The sequence below is a fragment of the Nycticebus coucang genome, chromosome 18 (assembly GCF_027406575.1).
Source record: "Nycticebus coucang isolate mNycCou1 chromosome 18, mNycCou1.pri, whole genome shotgun sequence".
NCBI classification, from domain to species: domain Eukaryota; kingdom Metazoa; phylum Chordata; class Mammalia; order Primates; family Lorisidae; genus Nycticebus; species Nycticebus coucang.
In genome coordinates, this window is record NC_069797.1 from 51,945,227 (window position 1) to 51,963,987 (window position 18,761).

At 42.6% G+C, this 18,761-nt stretch overlaps 1 protein-coding gene and 1 pseudogene across 5 annotated transcripts in view; one reads left to right on the forward strand and one right to left on the reverse strand.

Annotated features, from left to right (window-relative positions):
* Positions 1-1,491: 1,491 nt before the first annotated feature.
* Positions 1,492-18,761, reverse strand: part of KAT7 (lysine acetyltransferase 7) — a 44,633-nt gene continuing 27,363 nt past the window's right edge. For all 5 annotated transcript variants that reach the window (XM_053569213.1, XM_053569212.1, XM_053569211.1 and 2 more), the window contains 8 exons: positions 16,706-16,816; positions 14,337-14,528; positions 8,720-8,809; positions 8,078-8,218; positions 6,814-6,907; positions 4,808-4,954; positions 4,113-4,219; positions 1,492-3,177 (listed from right to left, as the gene is read on the reverse strand). In XM_053569213.1, the coding sequence (XP_053425188.1) occupies positions 3,076-3,177; positions 4,113-4,219; positions 4,808-4,954; positions 6,814-6,907; positions 8,078-8,218; positions 8,720-8,809; positions 14,337-14,528; positions 16,706-16,816 (984 nt within the window). In that variant the 3' untranslated portion in view covers positions 1,492-3,075. The remainder of the gene's footprint in view (positions 3,178-4,112; positions 4,220-4,807; positions 4,955-6,813; positions 6,908-8,077; positions 8,219-8,719; positions 8,810-14,336; positions 14,529-16,705; positions 16,817-18,761) is intronic.
* On the forward strand, positions 8,824-10,840 carry LOC128570259 (60S ribosomal protein L7a-like; annotated as a pseudogene).

Consider the following 18,761-nt stretch of genomic DNA (forward strand, 5'->3'; position numbering starts at 1 on the left):
CAGGCACCTGTAGTCCCAGCTATTTGGGAGGCTGAGGCAAGAGAATCACTCAAGCCCAAGAATCTGAGTTTGCTATGAACTGGGATGCCATGGCACTCTACCCAGGGCGACAAAATGAGACTGCCTCAAAAAATAAATAAATAAATAAATAAAAAATCGGAGAAGGGTGAGGAGGCAATGGTGGTGCTGGTGAGGGTTATGTAGGTGTACAGACTAGAATGAGTAGCTTCACTGCTTATAGTCACACCATAGGCTACAGATTTTCTTCCGCAAACAAGTGTAAACACCTAACACACAGGCTGACATGCAGGCCCAAGCACAGTGCCACACATACGGGAAGCAACCAGCATGTTCCAAGGCTTTCTTCCACCAGAAGAGTAGCTGTTTCCATTAAGCAGGTTTCAGGAGTGAGATCCAGACTTCTCTAATGAAAGAGCCTAAGCAGCTGAATCTCTTACAGGCAGGTAAAAAGGAGTCAAAGGAGATAGTCTCACTCAAAGTTGCCAAGGGAAGTGAACATTGTTCCCATACCTCTAAAGGCCTTAAACCAGACAAAGCCTCCTTTTATTTTTAGGTGAAGTGGCAATCAGTAGAGTCTTGAGAACAGGACTGTGCACGAAACTTCAACAGCATTTACCTCTCAGTATTCCATTCTTATGGTCCCTTTTACCTACTTCAATTTTTTCAAAATGTGAAGGAGATTTCCCTTTGATACAAACACTCAAAACAGGGAGATTCAGGCACACATCCTTGTAATAAAAGATAAATATGAGAAAGATCTTTTATAATCTTTAGCTTCTCTCCATCCTTCATCCTGAGAAGTAAAACATAGTAACTCTCACCTTGCAAAGGAGAACCCTTGGTTTGTCCATGGGATAGGTTCTCACCGCTACTAGCCACAATGAACAAAACCATCCCAGAAGATACAACCCCCACACTCCTCCTTTAAACCAGTTGAATGCTATATATTAAGTGCCCAGCTCCCTTTTCCTGCACTGGGTAAACCCTATAGGAAAATGTGGCTATTTTCAGAAGACATCATTTCAACCTGGAAGAGAGTCAATGATTAGAGGTGACCCTGCTTGTTACGGCTGAATAAGCTTAGAGATAAGAGATACATCCGTTCGCACCTCATGTAAGTAGCAACTGTACCCCCACCTAGCCTTGCTTTCTACCAGTTCCTTTGCCCCTAAAATCAGAGGCAAATGAACGTAATAAAAGAAGGGGTAACACTGACTAGTCACTGCTATGCATAACTATTAGTTAGAACCAAAGTGAGGTGATCAAATTTGTCCTGTCAACTAACCAAGTTCAGAGTAAGCACTCCCTCTATAGATAGCCTACATCACAGGGGGAAAAAATCCCACAGCCACAAACCACTTCCCTCAACAGTTTACTGCTAGGGAAAGCAAATCCCAAGTGCATTTACTATTAGTAGCAGGTCCTCTGTATCATTTTCACATGTAAATGAGACCCTCAGATGAAACACGCTTGAGCAGAGAACATGCTTTATTGAAGAGTAGATACAGAAGAGCACATTCTACCACATGTGGGGAAGGGTTTAGCTTCTGTAAAAGGCCTTTACCCCTTAAGAAAACCCCCAGTAAAGTTGCTTTTGGATAAATTTCAACAGTGACACTGAAACTGGGGGGGAAGCTGCCACTGAACATGCTTAAAATTAGCTCCCCCCAACCCACAGTGAATATAAGTAGTGTACAGAGATGACAAGAGAAAGGCACAAATGACCAGAGTCGGGATTGTGGTGAGGGCTCCACATGAAGACAGCGTGTTGTCAGAGACCAAGTTGGGAAGGGTGACAAGTCATACATCAAAAGCTGCCCCAAGATAGCAGGTTATAACAGGCTAGAGAGAAATTAGAGGGAACATCTCTTCCTTCACTTGAACAACACCAAAAATAGGAGACCAGAGAATACAAGGATGGTAGCAAGTCCCAAAAGAGAAATGGAAGAGTTTGTGGAGAGGCAGAAGCATTTTAGTCCTAGAGGGAGGGTGAGGCACTGTTGAAAAGAGAAGCAAACCTTGGCAGGGATGGCCATTCTGCCTCGCTGAGTCATGGGTTGAAACATGGAAGTCACTCAATCATTTTCAACTTTTCCCAGGGTGTTTGGACAAAATCAGTGCAACTTATATGGAAGTGCAGGCATACTTTATCAGACAGATATAGATGGAAAGGCTTTTGCAGTATAATTAGCCAGTTAACATGTAGCATGAAAGAGAGAACTGGCAATTATTTTGGCACCTGCATACGTAAAAAGGGGCAGGGAGCAGGGAGAAGAAAACATTTACTACTGGGCACTTTCTGGTGAAGCAAAAAGGGTATCCATTCCCTTCTACCAAGATACTGTCCACAGGTAAATTCAAATCAAAATAGAGAACCACCACCTCTTAATTCTTCTCTCCATCTCATACAGATGGATTATGTGCTGTTACTAAGACTAATCCCTGGGAAACTCTTCAAAAGTATTTGGCTCTGGTCAGCCCGACACTGATCAAAAACAGGTCTTTCAATAAAAAGGTAGGAAAAAAATGTAAAGCAAGATGAAATCCAAAGTGAATGGATCCCCTCCCAGTACACGCACACTCACAGGTGCTACCTCTTCCCTGCCCCTCCACAGAACACACGTGTAAGGAGTAATTGGAAAGGTCCTGGTGGTGGCAGCTATATCTGGAGGTCTGGTGACTGGGTGGCAAGAAGCACTTGTACCAAGTTTAGAAGACACAACACAACCTCATGGGGCAAGAGAACATGAGGAGAGAACCAGTGACTGGACAGGTACAGTACCATAACAGAACTCCTTGGGTCAGTGCTGAGAGAGCTGCACCCAAGTCTAATACAGATCCCAACCAGGCAACCTCACTGAGGCCGAAACAACAGTTCCTCAGAACCAGCGTCTGCAGTGTACAGGAAGGTCGGAGCCAGGACAGTCCTGAGGGGGATGGCCTTCCCAAAGGATACTGTACTTGCCAATCACAAAAGCAACAGAAATGACAGACAGATCCCTAGGGTACGGATTCCTACTGCTGGGGTTCACTGGCTCGGAATGACTGGTCACTTTAAGTGCCCTTGGGAGGGGTCCATTTTAAGCAGCTTGGATCCATGGTTTTATTGGAGTTGGACCTTTTGGCCTCTTTGGCTATCCACTCATCAATCAGGTCCTAGGGAAGAACAATGGGAAAAATTATTATACACATTCAACTAAAATACCCATATACATTCCAAGATGACTATTAACCAAGAAGGACTCACTGAAGGTTTAACAATATATTAAGGTATGATAACAGTGTCTTTTGACTTATAAACTGCTACCTAATCCACTTCTTCCTATTTTGCCCTCAGTTGAGAATTGAAAATTATTCTTCACCAATCTTTATTATACACATGAGCAAATTAAAAAAATTAAAAGCGAGCATGAAGGGCCGGGCGTAACGGCTCACACCTGTAATCCCAGCACTTGGGAGACCCAGGCGGGTGGATTGCCTGAGTTCACTGATTTGAGACTAGCTTAAGCCACAGCAGGCGCCTATATCAGCTACTTTGGGAGGCTGAGGCAAGAGAATCACTTAAGCCCAAGAGTTTGAGGTTGCTGTGAGCTGTGATGCCACAAGCACTCTACCTAGGGCGACATAGTGAGACTGTCTCAAAAAAAAAATAAAAAATTAAAAAATTAAAAAATAAAAGCGAGCATGAGTTAAGGTGGCATCTGTTAAAAGCGTTTCAAGGGTGGCGCCTGTGGCTCAAGGAGTAGGGTGCCGGTCCCATATGTCAGAGGTGGTGGGTTCAAACCAAAAAAAAACAAAACAAACATTTCAAACCACTCCCGCAAGCCCTGGAGTTTGTCAAGATTCTCCCCTACTGATGGGCAATTTCCTCTGATCTAAGAAAATCATCACATGATAGAAAGGACATGCAACATTAACCTGCTTAACTGGAGCTGCTTAACTTCTGTCATCCAAATTTGAGACAGGAGCATACTAAAAGCTTCTGGTAAGGATAAGGCAACACAGGCGCCATTGCCGGGCCCCTACTTTGTTTGCTCTGCTAAGACTTAAGGGACATCCAGCAATGAGCAACCAACTGATAAAAACCTTACCTGTCTCTTTAATACTAGGTGTTTTCCCTTCCAGTACTTGAGCATCTGAAGGGCTTGCAGAGTGCTGACAATGTCCACAGGATTCACAGCCGTCTCCTGGCTGATTTCTGAAATAAAAGAGCTACTGAGAACCTGCCAAAATGCAGGTTTTCAGCCCCCTCCTGTCCAAAGCCTCCTTTCCCTTAGGGGGCATCCAAATGGACTCTAAATGGTTGGAATCTTCTGTACTCAACCCACCCTGTTCAGAAAACGTTTACAAAGCCTTCATTTGACCAGTCCAGATAAATACTGGAGAGAGATATAGTAAGAAGCTACTTTTGGTCCCTTAGAAATCAAAGTCAAATAGGGACAAAACTAAATTCTTCCACCCTGCATCCTTTCCATTGGGATGCCTTTTCCTTAGAAGGCCTGCATGTGCAAAAAGACTTGAAGTTTTTCTTCTGACTTTTCTAAGACTTGAGAAAACAATTTATAACCATTCTAAGGAGTCAAATACTCTGGAATCCTGGGCACATTTAGCGAGGGTCTCTGCAAAGGTCCACATTCAGTGAGTCTTCTGTTCTCATATTCACATGAAATGCAGAATGGATTGTTTTTGCAGGTTAGAAAGCATGAACAGGGGCCAAATGAAAAAGTGTATCTAGTGGAGTTAAAACTGGATAATGATTAACCATTCCCAAAAGTCAAAAACCAACCTTTGATAGAAATTTCTTTGCCTTGGAAATTATGCAGGTAACGGAGAAGCACTTCCTTCCAGTAGCTGCGATAGCTTATAAGCCCCAGATCTGAGAGTGGACGTTCCGGGGAGCCAACTTTCTCTTCCACTTTGGAAAGCAAATAACCTGCCAAGGAACAAATACACAGAATTTTTCTAGCAGCACTATTATTTTACCCTAATTAACAAAGAACAATGTGCCAACATGGAAGAAAGTTTAAGAAGTACAGTCCACTCTACAGTATCAACTAGGGTTTAGTCATTCAGTGGAATACTACTGTGCGGCTGTTAAGTATAGATACTACTTTCACATAAACAAAAGAAAGAGTACTTACTTATGCAGTAGTTCCCCCTTGTCCACAGGGGACACTTTCCAAGACCCTCAGTGGAGGTCAGAAACTGCAGATAGACCCAAACCCTATATATACTTTGTTTTTTTTTCCCTACATACTATTTTTCCCCCAGTTTCACATATCTATGATAAAGTTTAATTTATAAATTAGGCACAGTAAGAGATTAACAACAATAACATAATGTAATAAAAGTTATGTTATGTGATCTCACTTTCAAAATATCTTACTGTATCACCTATCTTGGAACCATAGACAATAGTGAATAACTAAAACCTTGGAAAGCAAATGGCAGATAAAGAGGGAACTATTATAATAGGCACTAAAAAGACTACAGGAGGCTCCACTAGAAATTTTCGTAACAATGGTTTCTAGAAACCAAGTGCTAGAAACAAAGGAGATGGGGAACCAATTTCATTACATGCTGCTTTTTTTTTTATTGAGGCAGAGTCTTACTCTATCACCCTGGATAGTGTCGTGGTGTCACAGCTTATAGCAACCTCAAACTCTTGGGCTCAAGTGATCCTCTTGCTTCAGCCTCCGGAAGAGCTGGACTACAGGTACCCGCCACAATGCACGGCTAGTTTTTTCTATTTTTAGTAAAGATAGGTCTCACGATTGCTCAGGGTGATCTTGGACTTCTGAGCTCAAGCAATCCACCCACCTTGGCCTTCCAGAGTGCTAGGATTATAGGTGTGAGCCACTGCACACTGCCCATTATGTGTTTTTATGTTTCAAATCTTTGAACTGTAAGGGCGGCGCCTGTGGCTCAGTCGGTAGGGTGCCGGCCCCATATACCAAGGGTGACGGGTTCAAACCCGGCCCCGGCCAATCTGCAACCAAAAAATGGCCGGGTGTTGTGGCGGGCGCCTGTAGTCCCAGCTACTCGGGAGGCTGAGGCAAGAGAATCGCTTAAGCCCAGGAGTTGGAGGTTGCTGTGAGCTGTGTGAGGCCACGGCACTCTACAGAGGGCCATAAAGTGAGACTCTGTCTCTACAAAAAAAAAAAAAAAAAAAACAAACAAATCTTTGAACTGTAAGAACAGATTATTTCAGTATCACCCACGAGGTGGTCTGAGATGTAAAAAAAAAAAAAACCAAATGATGAAGCCTCTAGTTTAATACCTAAATATCTAACATCCAATTTAACAAAAAACAACAACCCCCCCCCCCAAAAAAAAAACAAACCCAAAGAACAAAATCACAAAACCAGGGAAATTTGAATACTATAATTTAGGATACTAAAGACTTGGGGCTTAAAATTTTTTTTTTAGGCATAATAGGCTTTATCTTTTAGAGATACCAAAATAATAGAGGGTAGGAATACAGGAAAAACAAGATTGGCCAAAAAGTGATAATTATTGAAGCTGGGTGATGGTTCAGGGATTTTGTTATACTCTTATTCTACCATTGTACCCGTTTGAAAACTTCCATAAAATCAAGTTTATAAAAAAGGTGTTACTCATTTAGTGATATATAGTCTCCCCCCAACTGTAGATCATTTTTCATAACTCATTTCTTCATAATAATTCATTTCTTTCCAGATGACTTAAAGACGAAAGAAGGCTCAGAAGCCTAATTCTAAAAATTCTGAGTCCCTGGCCTTCAGCAGCATAAAACTCAGCAGTTGTACTTACTGAAATCAATGAGCATTTTGCCATAACCTTGTCTCATGTACTGAGGCATAGTAAGGATACAGGATACATTGTAGTTGAGGAACGAATTCTTTTCCTAAAATCAAGAGCAGACACATGCAGGTTACAAAGGTTTACAACCCAAGTTTTCAGCACTCCCACAGATACAAAATAAAGCGACTTGCAAAGTATCTCACTAACTAGTCCTGGGGAGTGACTGTTAGGCTTATAGCTGTTAAATCTATACTTTTCATGATGACCAGAGTCATTAATTCCAGAGGTCCCCTGAGACCTCCAGTCTCACTTTAGGGGAGCCTTTAAAGCCTCAGAGTAGGGCAAAAAGATTAAGACTACTGAGTTACAGGTGGCGCCTGTGGCTCAAGGAGTAGGGCGCCAGTCCCATATACCAGGTGTGGCGGGTTCAAGCCCAGCCCTGGCCAAAAACTGCAAAAAAAAAAAAAGACTACTGAGTTAGTGTACAGCAGCCCACTTTAAAAGCAATTTTCAAAAGGAAGTTGCCTACTGAAAGAAGGGAAGGAAACAAAACACTAAGCCCTCAATCTGGAAGGAGACCAAAAAAATAATCAAACCACATATATGATTCTATTTAAAGAAAATGCCCAGAATAGACAAATTCAGAGACATAAGGGCTGAGAGTGGCCGAGTGGAAATGGGGAGGGATTACTGACGTGTCGTGTACAGGGGTTTCTTTCCAGGATAATGAAATTTGTGGTGCTTGTGCAACTTTGTAAATATATTAAAACTACTGAATTTTATACTTTAAGTGGGTGAATGTATGGTATTTGAATATTTCAATTGCTGTTATACTAAAAAAACCAACTTGGGTCTTTAACGGCACAGTAATGTTATCACTGAAGGGATTATACTATTATAGAAGGAGCCCAGCTAGAGAGCCAAGCAAAAGGAATGTATTTCTGGTTTTAAGCTAATAACATAGAGGCAGGCAAAGCCAGGACGGCTGCTTTACTACAAGGCTGCTGGTGGGTAACCAGGAAGGACCCAGCCAGTAATTAATAGGCAGCTCTAGCCCACAAGTCCAGAAATGAATAAACCAGTTCTTTTTAATAAAGAACTATATACTCTCATTAAGCAATCTTTGATATATGGGTTTTCCTTTTCTTAAAAGAAAGGGTTTAAAATCGTTGCCCAGGGTACTGCCTCTTTGGGTCAGTGATTTGAGCCCCACATGCCAACATTAATCATCTTGTTCTAGCCATTAGCTTTTTAATCTCCAGATCCTGCTGACCTTAGAAAAATATCCAATCAGATGACACCCAGTGTTGTCCGCTTCTGTCATAACATAGAATAGGAAGGGTTCCACATCATAATATAACGTCTTGTGGTCCAGAAAAAGCTTTGCCAGCAGGCACAGGTTTTGACAATAGATCTAGAAGCAAAGAAACAGTTCAAATTTACCAAATAAAGACTTAAAATCGACAATTATACCATTATTGTGAATAAAACACATCATGTATTTTTTTTTTTTCCCCTTTTGAGACAGTCTCACTTTGTCACCCTCAGTAGAGTGCCGTCACGTCACAGCTCACAGCAACCTCAAACTTTTGGGCTTAAGCAATTCTCTTGCCTCAGCCTCCCAAGTAGATGGGACGACAGGTGCCTGCCACAACATCCTGCTGTTTTTTGTTAGAGACGAGCTCTCCCTTTGGCTCAGGCTGGTCTCGAACTTATGAGCTCAATCCACCCACCTTGGCCTTCCAGAGTGCTAGGATTACAGGCAAGAGCCTCCCATCTCTGGCCAGATCATGTATTGTGGCAACAGAGGAGATCTACCTCCCTGACGAAGTGTGATGGAGACAAAACACTCTCCTCCTGAAACCTGTAAATACACTATGATTTACTATCTTTTTTTTAAGATACCACTTTTTACCTTGTTTTTCTTGCCATCCACTTCAAACACAGAGATGGAGCCTTTGCGATATATCTCATCACCAGGTGGGTGTTTCCACACACATTTGGCCTGCAAGAGAATGAAATACACATTGGGGGAAATCAAAGCTGCCTAACAAGGCTCCTCTTCAAAAGGGAAAAGAAATCAAAGGTCGAACTTGGTTAACTGAGCTGCACGACAGTTGAACAACTTGAGAACATAAAAACACAGATATTTTCCCCCAGTAAAAGAAATAAAGGCTTCTAAAGTCACTGCAATATATTTATGACATTTTTATAGCAGTTTGGCACAAGTTTTCTGGATTAATTCTGGCACTGTTTCAGCCCAAGAGATTAAAATTATCCACTACATAAAAGACAGATAAATAAGAATACCCTTCTTTATTATAAAATGCCTCACACCAACAGGAAATTCTTAAGTAGCTTACTTCCAGCAGCTTAGAGTGGCTAAGTACTTTACTCTCACCTTCACCAGTAACTTTTCATTACCACCTAACCATTACGGTCTTCTTTTGTTCAAATTAGAACATCTGATCCGTAATCATTAAAACTATGCACTACGACTTACCCCCTCCATGTGTTCTCTGTGTTATATAAGAAATGAGAGAAAGTCCTTCTGTGGTTCAAAAAAAAAAAAAAAAAAAAGGTCAAGGCAGCCTGACTGAGCAGGAAGCTAGGAGCACTTGGCCACAAGGTGGCCTCCTTCCTCACCCCAGATTGCTAACAGGATTGCTAACAGTTTTGATGCAGTCAGCCTACCACTGCTATGAATGTGGGCATTCTTTTTTTTGATACAGAGCCTCAAGCTGTGGCCCTGGGTAGAGTGCCTCGGCATCACAGCTCACAGCAACCTTCAAATCCTGGGCTTAAGGGATTCTCTTGCCTCAGCCTCCCAAGTACCTGGGACTACAGGCACCCACCACAACGCCCACCTATTTTTTGGTTATAGTTGTCATTGTTGTTTGGCAGGCCCGGGCTGGATTCAAACCCACCAGGTCTGGTGTATGTGGCTTACCCACTTGAGCTACAGGCGCCGAGCCAATGTGTGAATTCTTGAAAGGTTTCATGTACATGTTTTAAAGGTGTATGTATATGGAACACTTTCTATTATGTAATTCTTTAAAAAAAAAAAACAAAAAAACAACACTTTGGAGATAATCTATTAAGCAATTTTATTGTGACTTTTTTGTCAACTCAAGAATTATGTTCCAATTTTGTCATGTGTAAACCCAATCATTTATGAACTAGAACTCCTCCAAGAAAGCTCTACCTATCTCTCCTCCAGCCATGTACCATGACAGAAGGAAAAAGAGCCAAGAGGAAAAGGTGTTCTATTCTTCACACAGCCCCTGCTGCTGTCAAGAAGCAGGAGGTCAAGAAGGTGGTAAATACCTTTTGAGAAAAGGCCAAAGAACTCTGGCATTACATAAGACATCCAGCCCCAAAAAGGGACCTCACCCATTTTGCCAAATGGCCTTGCCACATCTGGTTGCAGTGACAAAGAGCTATTCTCTACAAGCAGCTGAAAGTGCCCCCTGTGATTCACCGGTTTCCCAGGCTTTGGACTGCCCAACAGCTTCTCAGCTGCTTAAAGCTGGTCCACAAGTACAGACCAGAGACAAAGTAAGAGAAGAAGTCTGAGAGAAAAGAAAGCTGCTGGCAAAGTGGATGTTCCCATTAAGAGATCACCTGTCCTGCAAGCAGGGGATAACACTGTCACCACACCGGGGGGAGAACAAGGAGGCTCAGCTGGTGGTGCTCACGAAGGACATGGATGCCATCCAGCTGGCTGTCTTCCTGCCTGCCCTGTGTCAGATGATGGGGTCCCTTACTGCATTATCAAGGAGAAGGTCAGATTGGGCCTCTAGTTCACAGGAAGACCTGCACAACTACCTACATGCAGGTTAACTCAGAAGACAAAGGAGCTCCGGCTAAGCTGGTGAAAGCTATCAGAACCAATTACAATGACAGATGTGATGAAAACTGCCATCACTGTGGAGGCAATTTTCTAGGTCTGAAAACTGTGGCTCACATTGCCAAGCTAGAAAAGGCAAAAGCTGAAGAACTTGCTATTTAACTGGGTTAAATGTACACTGTTGAGTTTTCTATATGTACAAATAAAAATACTCCTTAAAAAATACATGTTTAGAAATAGAAGCTAAGCCAAAGAAAGATCATTGTAGTAATTATACTTGAAGCAATGAAAATCAGAATAGGCAAAAAAGCCAACAATCCCATATATCAATGGGCAAGATACATGAATAGAACCTTCTCTAAAGAAGACAGACGAATGACTAACAAACATGAAAAAATGTTCATCATCCCTATATATTAGAGAAATGCAAATCAAAACCACCCTGAGATACCATCTAACCCCAGCGAGAATGGCCCACATCACAAAATCTCAAAACTGCAGATGCTGGCGTGGATGTGGAGAGAAGGGAACACTTTTACACTGCTGGTGGGACTGCAAACTAGTACAACCTTTCTGGAAGGAAGTATGGAGAAACCTCAAAGCACGCAAGCTAGACCTCCCATTTGATCCTGCAATCCCATTACCGGGCATCTACCCAGAAGGAAAAAAATCCTTTTATCATAAGGACACTTGTACTAGACTGTTTATTGCAGCTCAATTTACAATCGCCAAAATGTGGAAACAGCCTAAATGCCCACCAACCCAGGAATGGATTAACAAGCTGTGGTATATGTATACCATGGAATACTATTCAGCTATTAAAAAAAATGGAGACTTTACATCCTTCGTATTAACCTGGATGGAAGTGGAAGACAACTTTACATCCTTCGTATTAACCTGAGTGGAAGTGGAAGACATTATTCTTAGTAAAGCATCACAAGAATGGAGAAGCATGAATCCTATGTACTCAATTTTGATATGAGGACAATTAATGACAATTAAGGTCATGGGGGGGGAGGAAAAGCAGAGAGAGGGAAGGAGGGAGAGGGGTGGGGCCTTGGTGTGTGCCACACCTTCTGGGGGCAAGACATGATTGCAAGAGGGACTTTACCTAACACATGCAATCAGTGTAACCTGGCTTATTGTACCCTCAATGAATCCCCAACAAGAAAAAGAAAAATAAGAAAATCAGAATAGGCATAGTTTTTTGAGTCTCACTTGTTACCCTTGGTAGAGTGCCGTGGCGTCACACAGCTCATGGCAACCTCCAACTCCTGGGCTTAGGCGATTCTCTTACCTCAGCCTCCCAAGTAGCTGGGACTACAGGCGCCCACCACAACGCCCGGGTATTTTTTGTTGCAGTTTGGCTGGGGTCGGGTTTGAACCCGCCACCCTCATGGGGCCTGCACCCTACTCACTGAGCCACAGGCGCCACCCAGAATTGGCACAGTTTAAAACAAGTTCGTAGTTCCTGAAATCTAAGTTTTATATCACGTGATACAGTACATCCTCAAATATTCAGAATATTTATTTGATTCTCAGATTTATCTAGATCCTTTGTTTTCTCCCTCTACTAGTATTTCTTGCCCTTTGGGCTCTTTCATAGCTTAGTGTCACTAAATAACCAGAAACAAAAAGGAGGGTACATATGGCAAGTAGTTCACATTAATAAAAATAACAGTTTTACTTTCATATAGCAAATTCCTACTTTAGTTTATCTCTATGTGTGCCAGTGTCCAGTCCGTATGACATCATTATCTCTCGTGCCCTGGAGTATCCATCAGTCCTCATCCATCAACCCCCTCAATTAGTCCATCCCAACCCAAGTGTGCTAGAGTCTGGAGGGCTTAAATCAAAGTAGCAGTTCTGAGACATGAAGCTGTAGATTACATGCTCCAAAGCTAAGAACATTAAGAAAAAGAAAAAAAAAAAAAAAAAAGTATCACCAAACTGGGGAGAAGAGTATGACAGCCATTACGGGTTGCCTGGGCTGAAAACGGAAATAAAGATGGAAGAGAGAAGAAAAGACACCCTACAAGGCCTTCAAGCCAAAATTATGTTGTGACTATAGAAATGACATGGTCTGGGGCGGCACCTGTGGCTCAAGGAGTAGGGCGCCGGTCCCATATGCCGGAGGTGGTGGGTTCAAACCCAGCCTCGGCCAAAAAAACAAAAACAAAAACAAAAACAAACAAAAAAAAGATCATGGGGCTTGATTCTGTTGTTCACCTTGAGCAGGCTACTTACTGTTTCTGAGCCTGTTTGCTCATCTATAAAATGAGGCTATTAGCATATAGGGTTGTTATAATGATAGAATAAAATAACTTTAAAAAAAAAAAAAAGAAATGACATGGTCTGAAAGGCTAATCTGATCTCTAACCATTCCCTAAACCCCCATCCTTGTGCCATGGCAGAAACTCCCTTTGACACAAGACTTCAACAACCAGGGGAAGAAAAGGGCTTAAAGATGCAAAAAATTTAGTAAACACATTTGTCAACAAAAATCAGATTCCAGTTTTTATTCCTTTTTTTTGAGACCGAGTCTCAAGCTGTGGCCCTGGGTAGAGTGCCATGGCATCACAGCTCACAGCAACCTCAAACTCCTGGGCTTAAACCAGTGATTCTCAACCTTCCTAATGCCACGATGTATTTTCCTTTTTACAAAGGGGTCATGATCCACAGGTTGAGAACCACTGGCTTAAGCAATTCTCTTGCCTCAGCCTCCCAAGTAGCCGGGACTACAGGCGCCTGCCACAATGCACGGCTATTTTATTGTTGTTGTTGTTGCAGTTGTCTTTGCTGTTTTAGTTGGCCCAGGCCGGGTTCCAACACGCCAGCCTTGGTGTATGTGACCAGCACCCTACCCACATACACCTATGGGCGCTGCCCGTTACTCCTATTTTAATAGGAAAAATAATGTTCAGAAAACAGAAAGCACTGAACCACTTGAGGGTAAAGCACCAAAGGATCCATTCTGTTACTTTCACAATCTGTTATAGGCTGATCTCCCTTAAGTATTTATTCATCAACACATACTGGGCATCTACTGTCCATGCCAGTTGCTAGGCATATCAAGGTGAGCCATGCTGTCCCTATCTAAAGAAGTCCATATGTTTTCATCTAGTTTGGGACACGTAAAAATTGTGACAGAGGTAATTCATACTCCAAGGGAATAAAAAGAGTAGGGGTCAGGAGCAATGGCTCACACCTGTAATCCTAGCACTCTAGGAGACTGAGGCAGGAAGACTGCTTGAGGACAGGAGTTTGAGACCAGCCTGAGCAAGAACACCCTATCTCTACAAAAAATAGGAAAAAAATAGTAGGCATGGTGTTGGGTGCATGCAGTCCCAGGTACCTGAGAGGCTTAGCCCAGGAATTTGATGTTGAAGTGAGCTACGATGATGCAACTGTACTCTAGCTGGGGCAACTATGTCCAAAAAAAAAAGAGTAGGGAAGTAAAAAAAGGGAGATGCGTATGACAAGATGTCCTTAAGGGCCTTCAGCTGCTTTGGGTGTCAACAACATCATGCTATAACTTGCATACTCCCCACCTCGAATCTGGCCTTCCATTTTCTATGCTTTCATCTCAGTGCTGTGGACCACTTAAGAGTTGCCTGAACAGATGTCATCTCCGGGGCAAAATCTAGAGGATCTCATCACCATCATGGTCAAAGCAGCTTACCATGTGTCGGCGGAGTATTGTTTGGCTCTTCATGTATTTTAGGCAGAATTCACACATGTAGAGTCGTCCTAGCCGAGCATATTCTTCAGGATAGGGAGAATGGTACCAAGTATCAAGCTCATAGCGACCGAAAGCAATTGTTTTAATCATGTTGCTTCCCTCTGTGATCTGGCCTTGAAGTCTCAACTTCTCCTATTGGCAAGAAATTAAAAGTCAAAAGGAGGATTAGAAGTTAACATCTTTGTTTGTAAAAGCCTGTAGGAAGTTTGTGTACATGCCACCATGCTAGGCTATGAAAACATCAGATAGATTTGGCTTCTACCCATGAGAACTTAACACTGTTAAAGAGAGCTTTATGAGCACGGGAAAAAAAAAAAAAAAAAAAAATCCAGCAGGTCTCTATAAGCAGGTTTATAATCAAGCACAAATCCCAACAGAGAGTGGTTTCTCTGCTCCCTACCACACTGGGCCTCATCAGAATGAGTCCTTGGCAAAACTTCCACCTGAAGCAAAATGAATCATAAAGGTAATCTACTACAGGCCAGCATGGTGGCTTGTAGCCTGTATAGGCTCAGAGCCTATAATCTTAGCACTCTGGGAGGCCTAGGCTGGAGGATCACCTGAGCTCAGGAGTTGGAGACCAGCCTGGGCAAGAGTGAGACCCCATCTCTACTAAAAATACAAAAAATAGCCTAGGAATTGTGGTGGGCTACATCTGTAGTTTCAGCTAGTCAGGAGGCTGAGGCAAGAAGATTGCCTGAAGCCCAGGAGTTTGAGGTTGCTGTGAGCTATGACACCACAGTACTCTACCCAGGGTGACAAAGTGAAACTCTGCCTCAAAAAATTAAAATTAAAATTAAAATTAAACCAGTTAAGGGCAGGCGCTGTGGCTCATGCCTGAAATCCCAGCACTTGGAGGCCGAGGCAGGTAGACTGCCTGAGCTTACAAGTTCCAGACTAGCCTGAGCCAGAGCAAAACCTCGTCTCTCAAAATATCTGGGGTTGTGGTGGGCACCTGTAAGTCCCAGCTACTCGGGAGACTGAGGCAAGAGGATTGCTTAAACTCAAGAGTTTGAGGTTGCTGTGAGCTATGACATCATAGCACACTTTACCCGGTGTGACAAGAGTGAGAAATCTGTCTCAAAATATACATATGTACACATGTATATATTTTTGAAATGTGAATGATTTTAATCTTAGAATCTAAACTCTAGAACATGGATATTTTTGGATATCCATCTCCATTCAGTGGCGATGAGTCAGCTACAGAAGTAATTTGTAAGCATAACCAGGTGGAATATTGTGAAAGGCAAGCCTGGGAAATGGTCTATTCCGGAAGAGGATACAGAAAACCTAGAGCAGCAAGAGCCTGTCCAAGCCACGGACAAACCCTTCCTCTTAAAAGGTCTTAAGAAGTTTTTCCCTGAACTACATTTAATCTGTTCAATCAGAGATAAACTCAACCATCAGAATTTTCTTTTTCTTTTTTTTTGAGACAGAGTCTCACTCAGTTGTCCTGGGTAGAGTACCCTGGCATCATAACTCACAGCGATCTCAATTGAGCTCAAGCAATTCTCTTGCCTCAGCCTCCTGTGTAGCTGGACTACAGATACTGCCACAACACCTGGTTATTTTTTTTTAAGAGACAGGGTCTCACTATTGCTCAGGCTGGTCTCAAACTCCTAAGCTCAGGCAATCCACCCACCTAGGCCTCCCAGAGTGCTAGGATTACAGGCAGGAGCCACTGTGCCTGGTCAACCACCAGAATTTTCTTCAAGGAAAGTTGTTAAAATTCTGCTTGGGCATCAAAACTACGGGTCAACTACTTGTAAATAAAAATCAGAATGGAAACCCATCTTAATATATAAAACTTGATTGTGTCAAAGATTAATTCTAAAATAACTGCCAGCAGCCTTTTCCACTATTCCCCTTCATTATTATTTTCATTCTATTATTTTACAGAGGAAACCCTGCAAAAGGGAAACTGTTTCTATTGGGATTAAGACAGGCAACAGAGAAGGAAGGGTCTCTCCTAGGCTAGAGGTTCTCAGAATTGCAAATTGCCCGACCAAAGACAAAGGAGCACCTGTTGTTTTATCTCGCCACAGTCCAGCAAGCCAAACTGGTACTTCCAGAAGCTAAGGTGGAAAGAGGGGAAAAATTCTAAGAATAAGGGGAAGGGGAGGAGGGCTGACTAGTTTTAAATACCAATGGAAGGCTGTTTCCAACAAGGAATAGCTGGGGGAGGTGAAAGAGATTCAAGTAGCAAGGTACACTTAATTCCCATCAAATTGATTGCCAATCACTTTTCTTGGCAGTTCTAAATGCTTTTCACAAGTGGTCCTCAGCCTGGAGGTTTTAATACTCACCAAATCCTCAGAAGCTCGGGCTTGTGCTCTTCGGAAAAGATCCAAGTCATATTCGCTTGTCAGGTTTTCCAAGAGAGGTTCCCGAGTATTCCCGTAGGTCTGTCTGTGTTCCTAGGAAAATGACCAAAGCATGATACTCTGCTTATAAGAACTTAAAAAACCACAACTATAACCTACATATCAGGTGCTAAGGACTGAGCACAAACACAGTACTCATCAGGTCATTGCCAGAAGACAACTTTCACCCACCCTAATGAATATGGAGAGGAATACTCCCAAACTTCTGAAGAGAGTTTCATTCTTCTAAATTCTCTAAACGGATACCCTCAAGGATCAGAACTCTCTACCTCCGTTTCTTCCTGTAAAAATGTGCAAGACTACAAATAAAGTACAACAATCCCAGAGGCACTACAAATCCCCAGAATCTTGAGATCTGAAAGGAACCTTGGTGGATACTTCCTGATTTAAAAACAGAATAAACAAAAGACAAATTCTCTAAGTCTTAAAGTGTTTAAAATTTTCGCTTGGAAGGAAAATGTGCAGGGAGGGAGGGGCAGGGGCAGCTGGACAAAGCAATCGCAAATTTTTTTACTTGAATCACGGCAGGCACCACAACACTATCCACCAAAACAGCGGTTCTCAACCTGTAGGTCGTGACCTACAGAAACTGTATTAAAGGGTCGCGGCACTTGGAAGGTTGAGAAACACCAAAAGCATGCTGCTCCCACTTTAAAACTCCAGCCCAGGGTACATAGGGGGAAAAAATGGCTGGACTCTTTACAATTAAATGTCTTACTATTAAGCAAGAATAAAAAAAGGGAAAGTCACAAAAAATTAAAAGCACGAAAACAATCCAGGTTTTAAATCACTTTCAAATCTTACCATAGCAGTCACCTACAAGCATCCTTTGCCAGGAAAGAAATTCCACAAGGGAAACTTCCCTTTTACACTCTGATTCTAGCCCTTCCCACTCTGCTCTAGGCTCCACCTCCCAGTCAATTGGGAGTCAAAGAATAGAAGACTATAGAAGTTAAATCCAGTGAAAGGCTCATCTCAGGAAGAACCTTGCAGGTTTCATACATATATTAGCATATGAAGAAACCATTCACCAGTACTTTTACCCCTATTAAAATTTCTTCAGGTTAATCTGGTTCCATCTGCTGTGTATCTTTTTGAATTTTGACTCTATCATCTAAGATTCAGGTTCTAAGTATTAGTTATTTCTTCTGGTTTCACAAATATTGAGGGCCTAACAAAATACAATATTTCACAAATATTGAGGGCCTAAGAAAATATTTCTTCTGGTTTCAAAATATTGAAGCCTAACAAAATCCTCATCTAGCATTTTTGCCAGGAAGGTTGGGTCCAAATAACCTATCCCAAATTATTGAAAAGCAGATATTTGTAAGATTAAAAATTTCAGGAGCTTTTACTAGTCTTTCTAGCTGGAAACGGAGGCTCATGCTTATAATCCTAGCACTCTGGGAGGCGAAGGTGGGTGGACTGTTTGAGCTCAGAAGTTCAAGAGTGAGACTCCCATCTCTACTAAAAATAGAAAAACAGGTGGTGCCTATGGCTCAAAGGGGTAGGGCGCTGGCCCCATAAGCTGGAGGTGGCAGTTTCAAACCCAGCCCCGGCCAAAAACTGCAAAAAAAAAACTAGCCAGTGCCTGTAGTCCCAGCTACTTGGGAGGTTGAAGCAAGAGGATCACTTGAGCCCAAGAGTTTGAGATTGCTGTGAGCTATAATGTCACCAGGGCAATACAGGGAGACTTTGTCTCAAAAATACCCTTTAAGCGGGCGGCGCCTGTGGCTCAGTCGGTAAGGCGCCGGCCCCATATACCTAGGGTGGCGGGTTCAAACCCGGCCCCAGCCAAACTGCAACCAAAAAATAGCCGGGCGTTGTGGCGGGCACCTGTAGTCCCAGCTACTCGGGAGGCTGAGGCAAGAGAATCGCTTAAGCCCAGGAGTTGGAGGTTGCTGTGAGCTGTGTGAGGCCACGGCACTCTACCGAGGGCCATAAAGTGAGACTCTGTCTCTACAAAAAAAAAAAAAAA